The sequence below is a fragment of the Rhinatrema bivittatum genome, chromosome 5 (genome assembly GCF_901001135.1).
Source record: "Rhinatrema bivittatum chromosome 5, aRhiBiv1.1, whole genome shotgun sequence".
Taxonomy (NCBI): Eukaryota; Metazoa; Chordata; class Amphibia; order Gymnophiona; family Rhinatrematidae; genus Rhinatrema; species Rhinatrema bivittatum.
Genome location: NC_042619.1, coordinates 3,018,760 through 3,038,415, shown reverse-complemented (window position 1 = coordinate 3,038,415; position 19,656 = coordinate 3,018,760). Strand labels below are relative to the sequence as shown.

The window sequence follows — 19,656 nt, the reverse complement described above, 5'->3', positions numbered from 1 at the left end:
CATAAAGATTCAACATTGCATTTTGTTTTCTGCAGAACTTTTATCCTGTTTGACTCAATGCTCTCTTTAACATATAGTGCCACCCCTCCAGTAATTTGATCCATCCTATCACTTTGATATAATTTGTACCCTGGTATCTCAGTGTCCCATTGGTTATCCTCCTTCCACCAGGTCTCTGAGATGCCAATTATATCTTAATCTTCATCCAGCGCTATACACTCTGGGGTACATTTTTAAAAAAAGCGCGAGTGCGTACTTTTGTTCGCACACCAGGCGCAAACAAAAGTACTCCAGATTTCAATAGATACGTGCGTATCTTTTAAAATCTGGGGTGCACCCCCTTGTGCGCGCCGAGCCCTGTGCGCGCCGAGCCCTGTGCGCGCTGCCCGTTCCCTCCGAGGCCGCTCCGAAACTGCCTCCCCCCACCTTACCCAACCCCCCCACCTTTATCGCAGAAGTTACACCTGCTCGAGGCAGGTGTAACTCGCGTGCGCCGGTGGCCCACTGGTGTGCCATCACCCGACCCAGGGGCTGGTCCGGAGGCCTCAGCCACACCCCCAGGCTGGCACCACGCCCTCCTAGTAAAGCCCCGGGACTTATGGGCGTGCCGGGGCTTGTGCTTGCCGCCGAGCCTATGCAAAATAGGCTCGGTGCGTGCAGGGTTTTTTTTTTTAGGGTTAAGAGCATAACCCTTTTAAAATCCGCCCCAGTAACTCTCCTGTTAGACTTTTAGCATTTGTATACAGACATTTCTAAGTATGTTTTTTGTTTATATTAACAACCTGCTCATCAGTTGACAGGGATAATTTTGAATCTTTCGGCACTTTATTGAAAGGCACGTGGCTCCACTTTGGCATTTATTGCAACCTCTCAACTGGGATGCCCTATTTTCCCTGTTCTCTTAGTATCCTTCAAAGATACATCATTATGAACCATGCACTTCTGAGCAACTATCAGCTTCCCCCCATCATCTAGTTTAAATGATGGTGGAAACCAGCAGTTTCCTCCTGTTGGGCTTCCAACTCCTCCACTGGAGTATGGTATCTTGAGCCTTCATTTTCAACTAGCTGGCATTTGCCCCTTATTTATAGATCTTCCTTCCTCTTACCTAGCTCAGCCATTGTGGCAGCCCTCAGCCAGAATTACCACACCAGGGCAACCCTCTCAGAGGGGATCCCTCCCTCTCGCAGGCTGTGAATGTTGCCTCTGCTGCTTTCCCAGCCTACATGGAGGAGAGAGCCCTGGCTGAGAATTAATGCACAGCATTACCACCGCGCTCTGAACATGAACCTCATTTTATAATTATTTTTTGAACTTTTAACGGACAGGAGCTACTCCAGGCCTTTTTCCTAATACCCTGTATAGGATGAGGAATGAACTTATAATGTGGATACTCTGCAGTTCACCAGCATCAGCACTGACAACCTAAGAAAACCCAAGCATACAATGTCTTCGCTACTGAGGCTTGCAGACCTACAGGAAACAGAAGAATGACCAAAAATGAGCCATTTAATGGCAAACTTTATTGTCTGCTTCCAATGCCATGGCAGAGGGGAGAAAATGCAAAAAGGTGAGGCTAAAACCCAGCCCCATGAAAGTCCTGGAGAGGAAGTTTTGACTATTACAACATCAGTAACATGAGCAGTTTCAATCCCCTGCAGTATGTATAAAGAGATAAATACATTTATATAGAGATATAAGGTAGAATATAGGTACAGCTAAGGCCACTCAGAACCCAGTATTATGGGATATCACTGGAATTTTGCATAGTGTCTAGATAAAATATTTCATAAAAAGCAGAATCAGATATTACATACAAAAACCCCACAATGTCATATATAAATAATTCCTTTATATTCCATAATAAAGTCTCACCTCATGGAACAACTCAGTACAAAAGCAATGAGAGAAAGGAGGAGAAAGGAACCAGTTATGGCCCTAGGAGAGGCAGAGTCAGAAAACAAGGAGGGGAATGTAACCTGCTACAGTCCTGGGAGAAGCAGAGTAAGGGAAAATAAGGAGGGAAATGGAACTCTTTAGACTTGGGAGAGGCAGAGTCAGAGAGCAACCTGGAGAAGGGACCTACTACGATCCTGGGAGAGGCAGAGTCAGAGAAAACAAGGAGGGGAATGGAACCCACCAGCCTTGGGAGAGGTAGAGTCGGCGCAGGGAAGGGAATGGGACTTGCTACAGTCTTGAGAGATGCAGAGTCAGAGAAAGCATGGAGGGAACCAAACAGGACCCACTACAGCCCTGGGAGAGGCAGAGGCAGAGTCAGAAAGCGACTTGGGGAAGGGACCTATTACAATCCTGGGAAAGGCAGAGGGAGGAGGGGAATGGGATCCACTACAGCCCTGGGAGAGGCAGAGCGAGGAGGGGAATGGGACTCGCTACAGCTCTGGAAGAGGCAGACTCAGAGCGAGGAGGAGAATGGGACCCGCTACAGCACTGGGAGAGGCAGAGGGAGGAGGGGACTGGGACCCGCTATAGCTCTGGGAGAGGCAGGCAGAGCAAGGAGGGGATTGGGACCCACTACAGCCCTGGGAAAGGCAGAGTCAGAGGAAGAGGGGAATGGGACCCTCTACAGCTCTGAGAGGAAAAATCAGAGAGAGAAGGGAAAAGGACCTGCTAAGGCCCAATCCCAGCATCTTTTCAAAATCTAACACTTCCATTTATTATATTCTTATTTCTAAATCAGCTACTCCAGCACTCTGTTCTGGATTAGTTATTCTGGTTTCACTTTGTTTTTCATTCTCATCCTGGACTTATTCCAGGATTGAATGTAGATTAGTTTCCATTTGTGTTGAAATAAACCTGGAGTTGACATCAAACTGCCACTCACGTACATTTAATTCAGGAATCACTAATACAAAAGTGAAACTAACTCCCTGGGGAGGATTAATCCTGCCAGCATTAATGAGCAGCTCCTTCTAGAGTGAACATAGGGAGCAGTGAATCTGGAGCAAATGTGAATTAGGAATTGGACTACAGGTGAGTATTAACAGATATACGTGCGGAGGAGAGGCGGTCCTCGGCTCAGGTCTTCCCACTGCTTCCACGAGAGACAAGCTGGCATCGCTGGTAATGTGCTGCTAGGAGGATGTGCAAAGGGCTCTCCCCCTGCGAGACAGTGGGCAGGAGGGTGAGCAGAGGACACTGATGGCACTGTCAGAATCCCATCCTGAGTGACAGATCGCTGGCACAGCACACCCCACCCTTTGTTTGTGGGAAGGAGGGTACACAAAGGGACCTAGCACTGGTAAGGATCTCTTCCACCCCTCCATGAGGAGCCAGGGAGGAGCTGGTACAGTGTGGTGCAGGGTAAGCATTAGGCACTGCAGGCACTGGTCAGGATGCCCCAGAATGGCAGAGGTTGGTGAGGAACGGCTTCAGTGTGTAGGAGAGGGAGTGAAGGTCCTGGCACAGAGGCAGGGCAGCTCTGCCAGTGCCGGTGGGGCGTGCTGGTGTACAGCACTGTTATTTGTCCTGCATTTTCTCCAGGATTGGTACAATCATGTCAAACTTGGGTCGCTTGGCAGGGTCTTCGTTCATGCAGATCTTCATGAGTTTGCAGACATGTGGGGAAATTCCAGGGGGGATAGTGGGACGCAGACCCTCCAGAGACACCTGCAATGCAACCAAGGAGTCACTTTATAAAGCGAGGCCATAAAATTCTGTCAGCACATTCACATAAAGCAAAATTGCTTACCTTGTAATAGGTGTTATCCCAGGACAGCAGGATGGAGTCCTCACATATGGGTGACGTCACTGACGGAGCCCTAGTGAGGGAAAAACTTTCTGTCAAAGTTTCTATTTGACTGGCACTGTGTGGCCACTGAGCATGCCCAGCATGCCATGATATTCTCTGCCACAGTGGTCTCTTTCTAGTCTCGTATGTAGCAATAAGCTTTAGCAAAAATAAAATAATAAAACGTACCGGACCCAACTCCGCGGGGTGGCGGGTGGGTTTCGTGAGGACTACATCCTGCTGTTCTGGGATAACACCTATTACAAGGTAAGCAATTTTGCTTTATCCCAGGACAAGCAGGATGCTAGTCCTCACCTATGGGTGATAGCAAGCTAGAGGCTGAGTCATTTTGTAGTTCCAGAAAATTTATTTGAAATGTTGCTTCGAGTTTTGTCCAAGTACCTTGGGTTTGGAGGTTGTGTATGTGAGCTCCCCAACCCAAGGTGGATGCATCTGTGGTTAGTGTTATCTGTGGAACTGGTTGTTGGAAGGGTAGGCCCTTGCACAAATTGTCCTTGTTCACCCATCAACAAAGAGAGGAACGTAGCTGGTGGGTTACTTGAATTGGAGAGTACAGTGGTTGAATGACTTGGATCCATTGTGATCTTAAAGTCCATTGGGTTATTCTCATGGCTAATCTTGCCATAGGAGTCACATGAACTGTGGAGGCCATATGGCCTAGCAAAGTGAGAAACTGGTGAGCTGTTGCTTGTTTCATTGAGTAAATGGAATTTGCCAAAAAGGAAAGTGTCTCTGCCCGATCCTTGGGTAGAAAGGCCTTTGAGAGGATGGTGTTCAATTCTGCTCCTATGAATTGAAGCAGGTGAGATGGGACTTTTGATAATTAATGAGAAAGCCCATGGAGTGAAGTAGAGCAATTGTTCAACAGAGAAGCCAGAGCTCCTTGTTGAGATTGACTTCTGATGAGCCAGTCATCTAAATAGGGAAATACATGGACACTTTCCTTGTGCAAGTGTGCTGCTATTACTGCCAGACATTTGGTGAATACTCTGGGAGCAGAGGCAAGTCCGAATGGCAGTACTCTGTACTGGGAATGCTGATGACCTACCATGAAACGCAGATACTTGCGATGAGGAGGGAATATTGGAATGTGAGCGTAAGCGTCGAAGATCCAGAGAACAAAGCCAATCTCCTGATTGAAGAAGTGGAAGCATGGTGCCTAGAGAAACCATCCTGAACTTTTCCTTCTTTAGAAATTTGTTGAGATTTCTGAGGTCTAGGATGGGACGTAGGCCCCCGGTTTTCTTTGGAATGAGGAAATAACGGGAATACAATCCTCTGCCCTGCTGAGTCCGGGGCACTGGCTCTACAGCCCTGGTTTTCAGATGGGTGGATAATTCTACTTGCAATTGGAGTATGTGATTTTCGCTGAGAGAAAGAGGTCTTGGGGGAGAATCTGTTGGAATTGAGAGGAATGAGTTGGCAACCTCAAGATATGATTGCAAGTACCGATTGGTCTGTTATTTGAACCCAATGGGTGTAAAAGGAGGATACTCGACCTCCTACCGGAAGTTGTGGCTGAGGATTGGAGAGGTGGCTGTGTTCTCTGGGAGTGTCCTCAAAAGCCAGCAGGTCCTGTCTATGGCGTAGGTTGAGGCCTAGCCGCCCTAGGTTGTCTGGGCTGAGGCCTTTGTTGTTGTCTAGTAGACCTGGTTCTAGATGCAGGAGGGTAGTACCGTCTTTGCCTATAGAATGGTCTTCTAGTATCTTTTCTTTGAGGCCTACGAACTGGGTGCGTAGGTGGATCCTGTGGGATTGAAGAAAGCTGTCTCAGGGTTTCTGTATGCTCTTTTAGCTGTGTAACTGCATCCTGCACCTTGGACCCAAAGAGGTTATCTCCTAGGCATGGAAGATCTACTAATTTATCCTGGACTTCAGGCCTGAGGTCCGAGGCTTTAAGCCACTGATCCCTGATGCAGCTACCCTGGAAGCTGTCTCAAATCCATCATAGGCTGCACACACTTCATGTTTGCCTGCCTCTAGTCCTTTTTGGATGATGGCTTGGGCTACTTCTTGATATTGTGATGGAAGAGATGGTATAAAGTCCTGCATTTGCTTCCATAAATTTCTCTGATACTGGGTCATGTAAAGTTGATATGAAGATATCCTAGAATTTAACATGGCCCCTTGGTAGACCTTCCGCCCCAGGGAATCTAAAAATCTGTGATCTTTACCTGGGGGATTTGAGGAATGTGGTCTAATCCTCTTGGACTTCTTTTGCGCAGACTCTACCACTACTGACCTGGTGAGGGAGCTGCGACTTTTGGTAGCCAGGAGCAGACTGCACCAAATATGTACTGTTCATTTGTTTATTAACAGCTGGTACAGAGCATGGATGTTCCCAATCCAGCAGAACATCGTGGACTGGTACAGCTACCACTTGCTTTGGAGGGTCTACAAATTGAAGTACCTCCAATGTTTGCTGTCTGGTATCTTGCTCTGTGACCAAAGTGAATGGTATGGTGTCAGACATTTCCTGTACAAAGGATGTGAATGAAAAATCTTCTGGAGGAGATTTTTTCCTTGGATCTGGTGGGGATGGATCCGACATAAAAGCTTCAGATGAGATGTCTGATTGCGTGTCACTCCAAGTATCATATGGATCTTGGGATTGAGGAAAAAAGTTTTGAAAGGTGCAGGTGGTCGAAGAATCCCTGAAGGTCCTGGTAATGGATCATCAATAGGTGATTCCTCAGTTTGTTCTTCCTGTGGATTTGAGGGAAGAGAATCGAGCAGTTTATGATATTTTTTCATTAACAGCTGATATAGTGCCAATTCTGAACTTCCTGGATCCCCAGGTTGGCATCGATGGTGACAGTGTTGGAACCGAAGATGGTGGTGTCGTCTTCGGTGGTCGCGTAGATGTCACCATAGTTTTCAATCGGTTTAAGTACCGGCATCGATGTAATTAGTGACATCGGCATCGGAACCGGCATCGACAAAGTCGTCTGCATCGGTACGGTGTCCGGTGTTGGCGTAATCACCAGCATCGGCGAAGGTACAGGCATCGGTTCAAGAACCGGCATCGGTGATGTCACCGGCATAGTCGCTGGAATAGGTGTCTGTTCTTTCAGGGCCTGGAGTTCCGCTTGTCTTATAAAATTAGACAATTCCTGCGATACAGCTGGTGTGGACAGAGCAGCTGCATGCGGTGGCGGTGTAGGCGTTGATATTACCTGCACAGATCCCTGTGGAGGTTCAATCGATGACGATGTAGGCCCCAGCGCTGCTGTTATCGGAGTTTCCTGAGGCTTCTGCCGCTTAGCTGTTGGCTCCTCTGGGGAGAGGGTTGACGCTAGGGTCGGTGTCGATGTTTAGGCCTATGCTCGACCACTGACCTTATCGATGTCGTCGAGGTCGATGGCGATGCTTTATCTCCCGCTCCCTCCAGACGACGTTTTTTCAGTAAAACTTTCTTTGAAACTCCTGCCGGGGACGATTTCGTCGATGTTGAAGGAGAAGGAAGAAGCTGAAGGTGAAAGAGATGCTCCATCTTCTCCTGCCGAAGTTTTCTTCCTTTGGGAGTCATCTCTGCACATTGAGGGCAGGATGAGATATCGTGTTTATCTCCCAAACACAGAACACACTCAAGGTGTGGATCTGTGATAGACATCGTCCGATTACATACCAGACATTTTTTAAATCCTGAAGCCATGTTTTCCCGACAGCCGTCGATGAAAAGAGGGGAAAAATTCTGAGAGAAACTTTTTACTTAAAAGTAAAAACGAGACTGTGATTTCTCACCGGCCGGTGAAAACGTGAGAGAAATCCCGTGTGGGAGAGAAATATTTTGAAAAATCAATGACTTTCTAGTCAGTAAGTCTGTGAGAAAACTCACAGGGCTCCTTGCTCCGCGCGGAAAACTCACAGGGCTCCTTGCTCCGCGTGGAAAAACAGACTAGAGAGAGACCCCTGTGGCAGAGAATATCATGGCATGCTCAGTGGCCACACAGTGCCAGTCAAAAGTTTATAGAAACTTTGACAGAAAGTTTTCCTGCATTAGGGCTCCGTCAGTGACGTCACCCATATCTGAGGACTAGCATCCTGCTTGTCCTGGGATAACCACTCCAATGACAAAAAAAAAACCAGCTCCAACACAATCAGTCCACGACCTCCTCCCCCCTCCAATGTAATCTATTCATCAGGACCCCTCCCACCTCACTCCCATCTCCAGTGCAGTCTATATCCAACCAGGACCCTCCCCCATTGTCAGTATTCTACATATCCACAATGTAATCTATTCACCAGGACCCCTCCCACCCCCACATCCCATCTCCCGTGCAGTCTATATCCAACCAGGACCCTCTCCACTGTCAGTATCCTACATATCCACAATGTAATCTATTCCCCAGGACCCCTCCCACCCCCACATCCCATCTCCCGTGCAGTCTATATCCAACCAGGACCCTCCCCACTGTCAGTATCGATGTTTATGTTTCTTTGCTGCCAGACCCATTGGCGACGGTAATTGCATGTTCAGTCGGCTCGCCCTTAAAATTTTATGTGCACAGATTTTGGGTTCCTACACGGGCCATGGCGAGGCGCATGCACAGCCCGTGCACCCGGCTTTACTTAGATTCTGCACCTAGCAAGTTGTGCGCGTATGTACGTACAAGATGTTATGTGCACACGGCGTACTGATGATCTATAGTGGGCAATACAGCATATGGGGGGGGGGGGGGGGGGGCACCGCTCAACCCGCTCGGAAGTTCACATCTCCTTACTCCAACGAGATCGGGAATGATGTCAGTATGGCATGCCGAGCAAGGAGATCGAAGCAAGTCTTACCTAAACCCCTCCAAAACGTCTCTACATCAGGAGGTAAATCCTCTTTTTTTTTTTTTGTCTTACCAGCTGAGTACAAGACAGTCTCCAGCTGCGGGGGGAGAGGGCTTTGGCTGTCACTGCCACGCTCTGCTTCCTGCACCAGCTGCCTTTCAGCTGCTTAAGCAGGAAAGTTCACCTCTCTGAGGGATCTTGGAAATCACCTCAGGAATTCTCAACTGGGGGAGGGACCTTTAGGTATCACCGCAGGAGAGCGGGGCTCAATCTTTTCTCCAATTTAAAAGTAGAATTTTTTCCTTCCAAAAGGTACAGTGATCCCCATAGGGAAAGCACATCCTCTATCTGCTAGAGACTGAGAAATACTGAAGGGCTGAGGTCACTGCAGGGGAGTATGTAGGGTGACATCAGCTTTGAAACCTGACTCCATCTCCATCTGCTGGCAGGGGAGCATAACCCGTTGGTCCTGAGTCCATCTGGCTAAATGCTAGGAAATCGTAAATGATCTGAAGAAAAGAACAAATGAAGTGATCAATTTGCATATGACAAAACTGAGTCGTTAAAACGGCTGTGGAAGAACTGCAGAAGGATCTCATGAGACTAGAAGACTGGGCTTCTAAATGGCAGATGCACTTTAATGTGGACAATTGCAAATCAATGCATAGAGAGAAAAATAATCCCAACTACAGTACATGATGCTGAGCACTATATTAGGAAAAGGACATCGAATTCCTTGAGGACAACACCTTGAACTCTTCGGCTCAGTGTGTGGCAGCGGAGAAAAAAGCAAATAGAATTATTTGGAAAGGAATAGAGAAGAAAACTGAGAATTTAAAGCCTTTATATAGACCCATGGTGTGACAGCACCTTGAGTATTGTGTGCAATTCTGGTTGCTCCATCTCAAAAAAACATAGCAGATATAGAAAAGGTGCAGAGAAGGACGACAAAAATGGTAAAAGGGATGGAAAAGCTCCCTTATAGGAGAGGCTAAACAGATTAGGGCTCTAAATTTTGAAAAGAGTCAACTACATATGACTGAAATTTATAAAATCATGAGTGAGGTGGAATGGGTAAATAGGGAACAGTTATTTACCCTTTCAAACACTAAGCCTAGGGGACACTGCATGAAACTAGCATCCGACAGATTTAAAATAATTTGAAGGAAGTGCACAATCAAGCTATGGAATCTGTTACCAGAGGACACTGTCAAGCTAACTGACATACTGGGGTTCAAAAGAGGATTGGACAAGTTCCTGCCGGAAAAGTTGTTAGCCAAATAGATGTGGGAAAGCCAGCGCTTATACCTGGGACTGAGATACGCCGCAGCTATACGTTATGTACGACACTGACGCATTACCTGTAAATAGATTTCTTATGTTACATTAGGTTATATTCTCTGTTTTAATTTTATAACTTCTTACTTATGCCTCTTTGCTTTGCTTTTACGCATATTACCTTCCTCATCTCCCAGTTTTTCTGCTCCTTGTTTATTGTAACTGCTTTCACCATTTGGTCTCTCCCTTGTTTGATGTAAACCGGCATGATGTCCCTGACGAATGTCGGCAAAGAAAAGCCTTAAATAAATAAATAAATACAAGAAGCAAAGCAACAACTGGGCTTCTGGCAGGTACTTGTGACAAGGACTGTCAGACAGAATGATGGGCTTGATGGACCTTGGTCTGATCTAGCATTATCCTTCTTCTTATGTTAATGTGCCTGATTTTCATGGGCAGACTCCTTTCTTTCTCAATGTAAAGTGCAGTAACTACATTTTGGTTATCACTTCTCCCTTCCTTGAGCCACTGAATAAGACAGAGAGATGATCTGATTTGCTGAATGCATTTGTGACCTTCAGATACTGCAAGAGAATTTTTCTCACATCCAAAAGAGGATGTTGGGTACATTGTTCCTCACCAGAAAGAAGGCAGGCACATTATTTGGGAAGAAAAACCAAACCCACTTTTGGAAGAAAGGAAGGTACCGTATGAACCCTAACCACATCCCTCTCAAACACTAAATATGGTTCTCTATAAGGTGCCTGTACCTCTGCACAGATAGCCACTAAGACAATGGTCTTCAGAGAAAGAAGTTTCACTGCCCGGAGCCGCTAGACGGAGAGGGGTGGATTATTCTACCTGCTACGGGGCTGGACGGACTTTAAAACATCTTTCCAACCCTCGGAACAACTGCGGGAGCTGTGACCCGGGAGGAGGACGCCAGCGACGTCAGCAAGGTGCGTCTGCCTATAAATTGAACGGCAGACGGTGCAGTGAACCCGGAGCCGCTAGACGGAGAGGGGTGGATTATTCTACCTGCTACGGGGCTGGACGGACTTTAAAACATCTTTCCAACCCTCGGAACAACTGTGGGAGCCGTGACCCGGGAGGAGGACGCCAATGACGTCAGCAAGGTGTGTCTGCCTATAAATTGAACGGCGGACGGCGCACCGCCGCCGTGCGCTGCCTAAGCCGCGCGCTCCGTAAGGGGCGTGCGGCTTGGACCGGCGAAGGTGCATAAGATTCTCTTTTCTTCCATCGGATCTAGAAGTAATCCCATCCTCTTGCAGTTTGAACGCTCATATGATCTACAGAACAATGAGTAAAACCCAGATCTGTTGACTGTTCTTCTAATTTCCTATAATATGCCTCACACAAAGCGTAAGGGCAAGGTCAAACAGGAGGCCTCAACACCTGTAAGACCTAACCCAATTCAATCAATGATTACGGGTTTTTACTCACTATCAGAGAATGTAACCCCGGAGAAGCCCTTGATAGTGGTAGATAAGGAGCAAGTATCACCACTATCTGGTGAAGTCAGCTTAAGTCCCGGGGCACCAACTGTCCCTGCTCCACCCCAATGTACTGACAATACCAGTGAATCAGGCTCACCTATTTTACGGAAGTCGTTTATAGAAGTGAGCCCAAATGAGGGGGTTCAAGGCATTGATCTGGTACAATTTAAAGAGCTTGGAGAAGCTGTGGTTACATCTTGTGTGATGGAGCAAAAAGTCGGTGATATTATGGGACCCGATGGAACATCTCAGCATGCTGGAGGAAAGTCGACATCTCCGGTCTTAAGGAACTTTGCCATTCAAGAATTAGTAGCAACTAATTTAACTTTATCCTCCACCCCTATAGCCAAACCTGAAAACCCTAAACAGGTGTCATTAGAAATGGTGTGGCAAGCGATAACAGCTTTACAAAATAATATTGCTAATTTAAGTTTGAACATAAAAGATATGCAGAATGTCTTGATCAATATTAATCCTCTGGTTACTAATAATACAGTAACATTGGTGCAAGTGGAAGAAGAGTTAAATACAATCAAGAATGTACAGGCTAATATTATAAAAGGTGAAAATATAATGGCTAGGAAAGTTGAAATGTTAGAAAATTTAGCTCGCTACCTAAATTTAAGAATAGTAAACTTTCCTAAATGTAAGCTAATGTCATCTAGAGAGCAGTTAAAAATTATTTTGTGGAAAATCTGTCTATGACAACAGAAAATTTACCCTCAATATCCAATGCCTATTTTATAGGAAATAGTAATCAGATGGAGAATAAAGATCAAGACAATCAGGAAACATCCTTGAATGGAACAGAGCTATTGGAGACTTCTTTGAGTACCCAAGTAGAGAGTAGGGGAACTCTTTTGGTTAAATTTGCTCAGTCTAATGACAGAGACAAAGTTCTTAGATTGTTTATGTTAAAAAGAACCACTCACTACTTGGGCCAAAGAGTCTGGATATATCCAGATATAGCGAAGGAGACTCAAGCTAGAAGAAAAAGATTTATAATCTTGGCAAATCTTGCTAAAACTTTTGGATTTAAAACAATTATAAGGTTTCTGTGTAAGTGTCTATTGTGGGCAAAGGATAAAAAATATATTTTTTATGATCCACAATTTTTAAAAAAATTTTTGGAAGAGCAAAGGGTCCCAAAAGAAGGAGACTAGACTCTCCAACTAAAACAGTTTTGGTAATTGAAGGTAAACTCTGTTTTAGTTCTGTAATATTAGAATTTTCAGGATTTATTTCCTATGGTTGTAAGAACTTGTTCTTCTCGGCTCCATTTTGATGAGTAATTGTGAAGAAGGTGATTAATTATTTAATTATGAGGTTGACTTAAAATGTTTAGAAATGTTATGTTTAGCCTTATTCACTAAAAATAATGTTCATTGTATGAATATTATATATATTCTGTTTTCTTGATTCAGTTGTAATCAAAAAATGATAAATAAAGAATTTAAAAAAAAAAAAGAAGTTTCACTGATATCTTCCTAAAAGGCTCAAATGAAGCACCTGCCCAGAAGGACAACACCAAATTAAGATCCCAAGCACGAACCAGGATCCCTCACCAGAGGCTTAATATGTGTGGTTTCTCTAAGGAAACTGAACACATCCAGATGAGATAAGGCCCTGCCTCATACTCGACCTCTAAAGCAAGGAATAGCTGCCACCTGAACCTTCAGAGAATTAAGAGCTAATTCTTTACCCAGACCATCCTGTTAAGAAGTTTAGAATGCACGAAATCAAGTTAACCTTAGGTTCTCTCTCTTTTCCTGATCACCACTGCTCAAAAGCTCGCCAAATTCTCATGTGCTGAAGTAGTAGAAGTTTTCCTAGCACTTAAGAGAATATCCACCACTTCCTGGTCAAACTCAGCCTCTTAAGGGCCAAGCCATAACACAAAATAAATAAAGGTTATAGGTTTATGGATCTTCGTGAAGAAGCAGGCTTTGAGACAACAAGTTTCTGTATTGAGGTAGTCACAGGGGCTCCCCCCATCTAACCAGCTGATGAGGTCTACATACCAAGAATGCCTCAGCCAGTCTGGAGCTACCAGAATTACGAGTCCCCAAAGACTTGAGATTCTCTGCAGAAGTTTGCCCACCAAATGTTACGGAAAAATACACATACAGCATTGCTTCTGACTGCCATTCCTGAATCAAAGTATCCAGCCCGGATGACCTCCATTCTTTCGACTAAAAAACCTTTGTATCTTTACATTCTTGCTGGTTGCCATTAAGTCCAGAGGCTCCCCCTGTCTGTGCCTAACCTCCTTGAATGCTTCTTAGGACAGCACCTACTATCCAGGGTCTAAGTAATTGTGACTGAGAAAGTTTACCTAAATATTTTCCATCTCTGCTATGACTGATGCTGAAATAACCTTTACGTTCTTTTCTGTTCAACACATTAACAGTTCCAGTTCTTTGAGGAGTTTTGGTGCCCACTTGACGATCCACATATGTTAATGCTGTTGAACTGTCCGATAAGATGCTGATTGCCTAGTGTCTTAGAAGGTGAATAAAGTGCTTAAGAGCCAACCAACCTGGTTCGCAGTTGATTGATAGACCACTTGGTCTCCTCTTTCAACCATATTCCCTGAACAACATAACTGAGACAATGAGTTCCGCTAACAGGCCGGAATCCATCATCACTGTCACCCAAGATGGAAATTTGAGATCTACTTCTCTCTCTAAATTCTCAGCATCCAGCCACCACTGCAAACTCTCTCTCTCACCTGTTGTGGAACAAGGAGTCTTATCAAGAACTCCTATGGACTGAGTATTCCACCTGGACAATAATGCTTTCTGAAGAGCTCTTGTATGTGTGCTCATCCATGGAAGCAATTCTAAGGCTGCTGCCATGGACCCCAATAGCTGAAGATAACTTCATACCGTCTGATTTCTCAACGCCAACAAGAAGCAGACCTGCTCTTGCAATTTCTGAATTCTTTGCCCTGTCAAATGAACACGATCCAACCGTGTCAAACATGGACCCTACATAGTCTAGAGACTGCTCTTGGAGAAGTTCACCACCCACCAGAGTTCCTGTAATAATTAGATCACTCTCTTGGTGGCTGACACATTCTCAGTGTGTTTTTGCCTAAATCAACCAATATTCCTTCCCAGCACAGCATAGCTGCCATTACTACGGAAAAGACCCCTGGGCTGTGACCAGTCCAAAGAGAAGGGCCTGAAACTAAAAATGGCCACCCTAACACTGCAAAGCCAAGAAACCTCTGATAATATTTCCTTACTAGAATGTGGAGATAACTTTCTGCGAGATCCAAGGAGGTCAGGAATTCCCTCTGTCTGACCATCACTAGAACTGACTTCAAGTTCTCTATTTGGAAATGAGACACCCTCAAGGGCTTGTTGACTTGCTGCAGGTAAGAACCAATTTTATTTTCCCTGTACGTATCAAGATCAGTACAGACTGTTGGATATACCAAAGCTTCCCTAAACCGGGTGGGACCTTGAGAGTCCCGCGCGAAGTACGCCACTGCCAAAATTGCAGCTATCTGGAGCCTGAACGTCCAAGCGGTAGTGGCGAGCAAATGTGTGGAGCGTCTTCCAAGTAGCAGCTCTACAGATCTCTTGCGGCGAAACCAACTGGCATTCGGCCCAAGAAGCTGCTTATGAGCGAACAGAATGGGCTTTCAAGTCCTCAGGAACGGGTCGACCTTTACAAATGTTATCGGACGAAATAGCCTCTTTCAACCACCGCACAATCATTGGCTTAGAAGCTTTATGACCTCTCCTGGGACCGCTCCAGAGGACAAATAAATGATCTGACACTCTGAAAGAATTTGTGACTTCCAAATAGTATAATAGAGATTGTCGGACATCTAAACGATGAAGTTCTCTTGTGTGCAGGACGTGGGCCGATAAATTAGGAAAAGCCGGAAGCTCGTCTGACTTAAATGAAATGTTGAGACCACTTTTGGCAAAAAGGACAGGACTGTTCGAAGAGAAACTCCCGAATCAGAAATTCTCAAAAAGGGTTCCCTACAAGAGAGATCCCGTAGTTCCGAGACTCTGCGAGCTGAGCAGATAGCCACCAAAAACACAGTTTTCAGCGTGAGGTCCTTTAACGTCTCCTTTTTAAAGGGTTCAAATGGATTCAAGTGCCTTACTCCTCTGAGGAAACACACCACATCCGGATGCGACGCTACTGAGCTACCAACCAGAGTGCCTAGGGCCACCACCTGTACCCGGAGGGAATTGAAAGACAAGCCCTTGGCTAAGCCATTTTGCAAAAAACTTAACATCTGAGCAATAGAAGCATGCCTGGGAAGAATCCCTCGTTCACATAGAAATGACAGCAGAAGAAGACCAAATGGTCCATCCAGTTTGCCCAGCAAGCTTTTTTCCCCCCCCCCCCCCATACTTATCTGTTACTCTTGTCCCTTGTAAGTGACTTTTTTGTTCTATTTCCCTTCCACCCCCACCATCGATGTAGTTAGCAGTGCTGGAGCTGCATCTATGTGAAGTATCTAGCTAATTGGTTAGGGGTAGTAACCGCCGTCATAGCAAGCTACTCCCACGCATGTTTATCCAGCCTGTGCAACTCAGTCCTTGTTGGTGGTTGTCCGAATATAAATCATCTTTTCATCATTCCCCCTGCCGTTGAAGCAGAGAACTATGCTGGATATCATTGAAAGTGAAGTATCAGGCTTATTTGGTTTGGGATAGTAACTGCCGTATCAAGCAAGCTACTACCCTGCTTTTTTGTGGATGCAAATCCTTTTTTTTTCCACATTTCCTCTTGCCGTAGAAGCACAGAGCAATGTTGGAGTCGCATTAACCATGTGTATGTTTATTGAATAAGGATATTAATCTCCAGGTAGTAGCCGTCATTCCCGCAAGCCGCCCCCATGCCTCTTCACTTCATTTACATCCTCTAGACTTTATGGATCCACAGTGTTTATCTCACGCATCTTTGAAATCCTTCACAGTTTTGGTCTTCACCACTTCCTCCGGAAGGATGTTCCAGGCATCCACCACCCTCTCCGTGAAGAAATACTTCCTGACATTGGTTCTGAGTCTTCCTCCCTGGGGTTTAAAATTGTGACCCCTGGTTCTGCTGATTTTTTTGCAACGGAAAAGGTTTGTCGTCGTCTTTGGATCATTAAAACCTTTCAAGTATCTGAAAGTCTGTATCATATCAGACACCACGTCTCAAAAACTCTCCACACCCTGATACGATAGAGAGGTAGACGTTTTTCTGGCTTGCAGCAGCGTAGTAATAACTTCCTCCGAATACCCTTTCTTCCTCAATCTCCTCCTTTCAAAAGCCAGGCTGCTAGACAAAAGCCATTTGCCTGGTCGAAAAATATAGGACCTTGACGAAGATGATGTGGAAGATTTACGAGTCATAGAGGCCCATCTACCACCAGATTGACTAGATCCGTGAACCATGGATGTTTGGGCCATTCTGGAGCCACTAGAATCACGCTCCCTGGGTGAACTTCTATCCTGCGAAGAACTTTGCCCACCAGCGGCCAAGGAGGGAACACATACAGGAGAACTGGGCTTGATGGACATACAGGATGCTGGGCTTGATACAAATACAGGATGCTGGGCTTGATACACATACAGGATGCTGGGCTTGATGGACCCTTGGTCTGACCCAGCATGGCAATTTCTTATGTTCTTAACTGAGGTCGGTCAGGGAAGTACCAGTGCATCGACTCCCTCTGTGCCATGATCCCTTCTACAACTGAAGAAGCGAGAAGCCTTGGCATTGTCTCGCGTCGCCATCAAGTCCATTTGGGGAGTCCCCCACCTGCGGGAAATTAGAACCATTGCTTGGTCCAAAAGCTCCCACTCTCCTGGATCTAAGCACTTCCAACTTAGGAAGTCCGCTTGTATGTTGTCCTTCCCGGCGATGTGAGATGCTGCTAGCAGCACAAGATTTTCTTCTGTCCAAGCCATGAGCTGCTCCGCCTCGTCTGCAACGGCTTGACTCCTGGTACCTCTTTGACGGATGATGTAGGCCACCGTCGTCACATTGTCAGACAGGACGCGGACCGCCTGATTGCGTAGGCACAGGAGAAAGTGTTGCAAAGCCAGTCGAACTGCTTTGGTTTCCAGACGATTGATCGACCAGCTGGATACCTCGGGGACCAGCTGCCCTGGACTGAGTGGGACTGGCAGAAAGCTCCCCAGCTGGAGAGACTGGCATCCGTGGTCACCACTATCCAGTTCGGAACTTCGAGGTCTACTCCTCGAGACAAGTTGTGCGGGCAAAGCCACCACCCAAGACTGGACCTGGCATGATCGGTGAGCAGTAGAGAAAACTGGAACTCCTCCAACTTGGGATCCCACCGGGAAAGCAACGCTCATTTTAATGGTCTCATATGAGCAAAAGTCCAGGGAACTACCTCCAGAGCAGATGCCATGGAGCCAAGGACCTGAAGGTAGTCCCAGGCTTTGGGCAATGGGAGCAACAACAAGCGCCGAACCTGCTCCATCAATTTGGTCATTCAGTCCGGCGGGAGAAAAACTTTCCCGACTCTGGTATCAAACAGGGCCCCTAGGAAGTCCATTGTCTGAGAAGGGATAAAGTTGCTTTTGGCCTGATTGATCACCCAGTCGAGCGATTCCAGGAGACTGACCACCTTGTTGATAGCGTCTACACAGAGATCCTTCGATTTCGCCCTGATGAGCCAGTCGTCCAGGTAGGGATGAATCAGAAGGTCTTGTCTCCGCAGGGCTGCTGCTACTACCACCATGACCTTGATGAACGTGCGGGGAGGTGGTAGCAAGACTGAACGGTAGAGCGCAGAATTGGAAATGCATCCCCAGGATCATGAAGCGAAGAAATTTCTGATGATCTTCGCGAATGGGTATGTGCAAGTATGCCTTCATTAGGTGCAGAGATGCTAAAAACTCGCCCTTGTAGACCGCCGTGATCACAGAGTGCAGAGTTTCCATGTGGAAATGCGGCACTTTGAGAGCCTTGTTTACCTTTTTGAGATCCAAAATAGGCCGGATGAATTCCTCCTTCTTTGGGACTACAAAGTAGATGGAGTATCTCCCCATCTTCCAGTGCTTCACTGCCCTGAGAGACAGTAGGCGGTCGAGGGTCTGTCGAATAATCTGCCCCATGGCCTGCGCTCTGCAGGGAGATGTCAGGAAGAAATCTTGGAGCAGCCGAGCAAATTCCAAAGCATAGCTGTGTTCTACGATGCTTAGCACCCACTGATCGGAAGTAATTCTGGCCCATGCCTCGTGGAACTGGGATAAGCGTCCTCCAATTCGAGGGATCGAGGGATGGGCTGGCCTTATCTCAGTGAAGAGTCTTGGAGGCAAGTGAGGTGGAAGGTCCTCCGACCCTCCCGGGAGGGTCTGCAGCCTCGAAAGGAAGTGTTCCAGGATTGGGGTCTGGCCATAGGTTGTCTCTGCCCTGCCGGCTGCTGCCAGCTCTGCCAAAACCTATGCTGCCCCCGAAAGTGTGAACAGGATGACGGAAAACCTCTGGAAGGTTTCGGTCTATCCTTTGGCAACTTGTGAACCTTGTTTTCACCCAGGGACTTTATCAACTGCTCCAAATCCTCACTGAAGAGAAAACCTCCTTTAAACGGTAGAGCACCAAGCTGAGCCTTGGATGACACATCCGCTGACCAGTTACACAACCAAAGGAGACGTCTTGCCGATACTGCCGATGACATGGTGCGAGAGGAAGTGTAGAGGAGGTCATACAGTGCATCAGCGCCATATGCCACCGCAGCTTCCAAGCATTCGGGCTTGCTCTGACTCACCCAGAGGGAGATCTCTGGACATTAGCAATTGTTGGACCCAGCGCAGGATTGCCCGCAGCATGTAACTACTACACATCACCGCTCGGATACCTAGGGCCAAAACCTCAAAGATGCGCTTAAGAAGGACTTCCAGCTTTCGATCCTGAAGATCCTTGAGAACCACTGCTCCTGCGGCCGGGATTGTGGTCCGCTTCCTAACAGCCAATACGGAAGTGTCTACCTTGGGGGACCTTCAGGAGCTCCAGAGATTCCTCGAGCAAAGGATAAAGCTTATCCATAGCCCGACCAACCCTTAAGCCGGCATCCAGAATATCCCACTCCCGGGTCATCAGCTGTTGAAGCAAGGGATGGAAAGGAAAAGCACTGGTCAGAACTCACAACCCCGCCAGGACTGGGTCCACAGAATCCTGTGGCGGAGCATGAGGAGGAAGCTCTACTCAGAGTTCTGAGAGGACTAAGGGAATGAGCAGCTCCAACTCCTCTCTATGAAACAGACAGACCACTTTAGGGTCCTCTCCATCCAAGGGAGTCTGCTTTCCCTGATCCTCTTCAGA

The 19,656-nt window shown here is 46.5% G+C and overlaps 1 protein-coding gene across 5 annotated transcripts in view; it reads right to left on the bottom strand.

Annotated features, from left to right (window-relative positions):
• The window catches only part of ILK (integrin linked kinase), a 261,691-nt gene that overhangs the window by 52,220 nt on the left and 189,815 nt on the right, over positions 1-19,656 (bottom strand). For 4 of the 5 annotated variants that reach the window (XM_029601903.1, XM_029601904.1, XM_029601905.1 and 1 more), the window contains one exon: positions 1,502-3,627. The exons of the other annotated variant lie outside the window; for it this stretch is intronic. In XM_029601903.1, coding sequence (XP_029457763.1) covers positions 3,478-3,627 — 150 coding nt within the window. In that variant the 3' untranslated portion in view covers positions 1,502-3,477. Of the gene's footprint in view, positions 1-1,501; positions 3,628-19,656 lie in introns of those variants that run through there. 5 annotated transcript variants of the gene reach the window in all.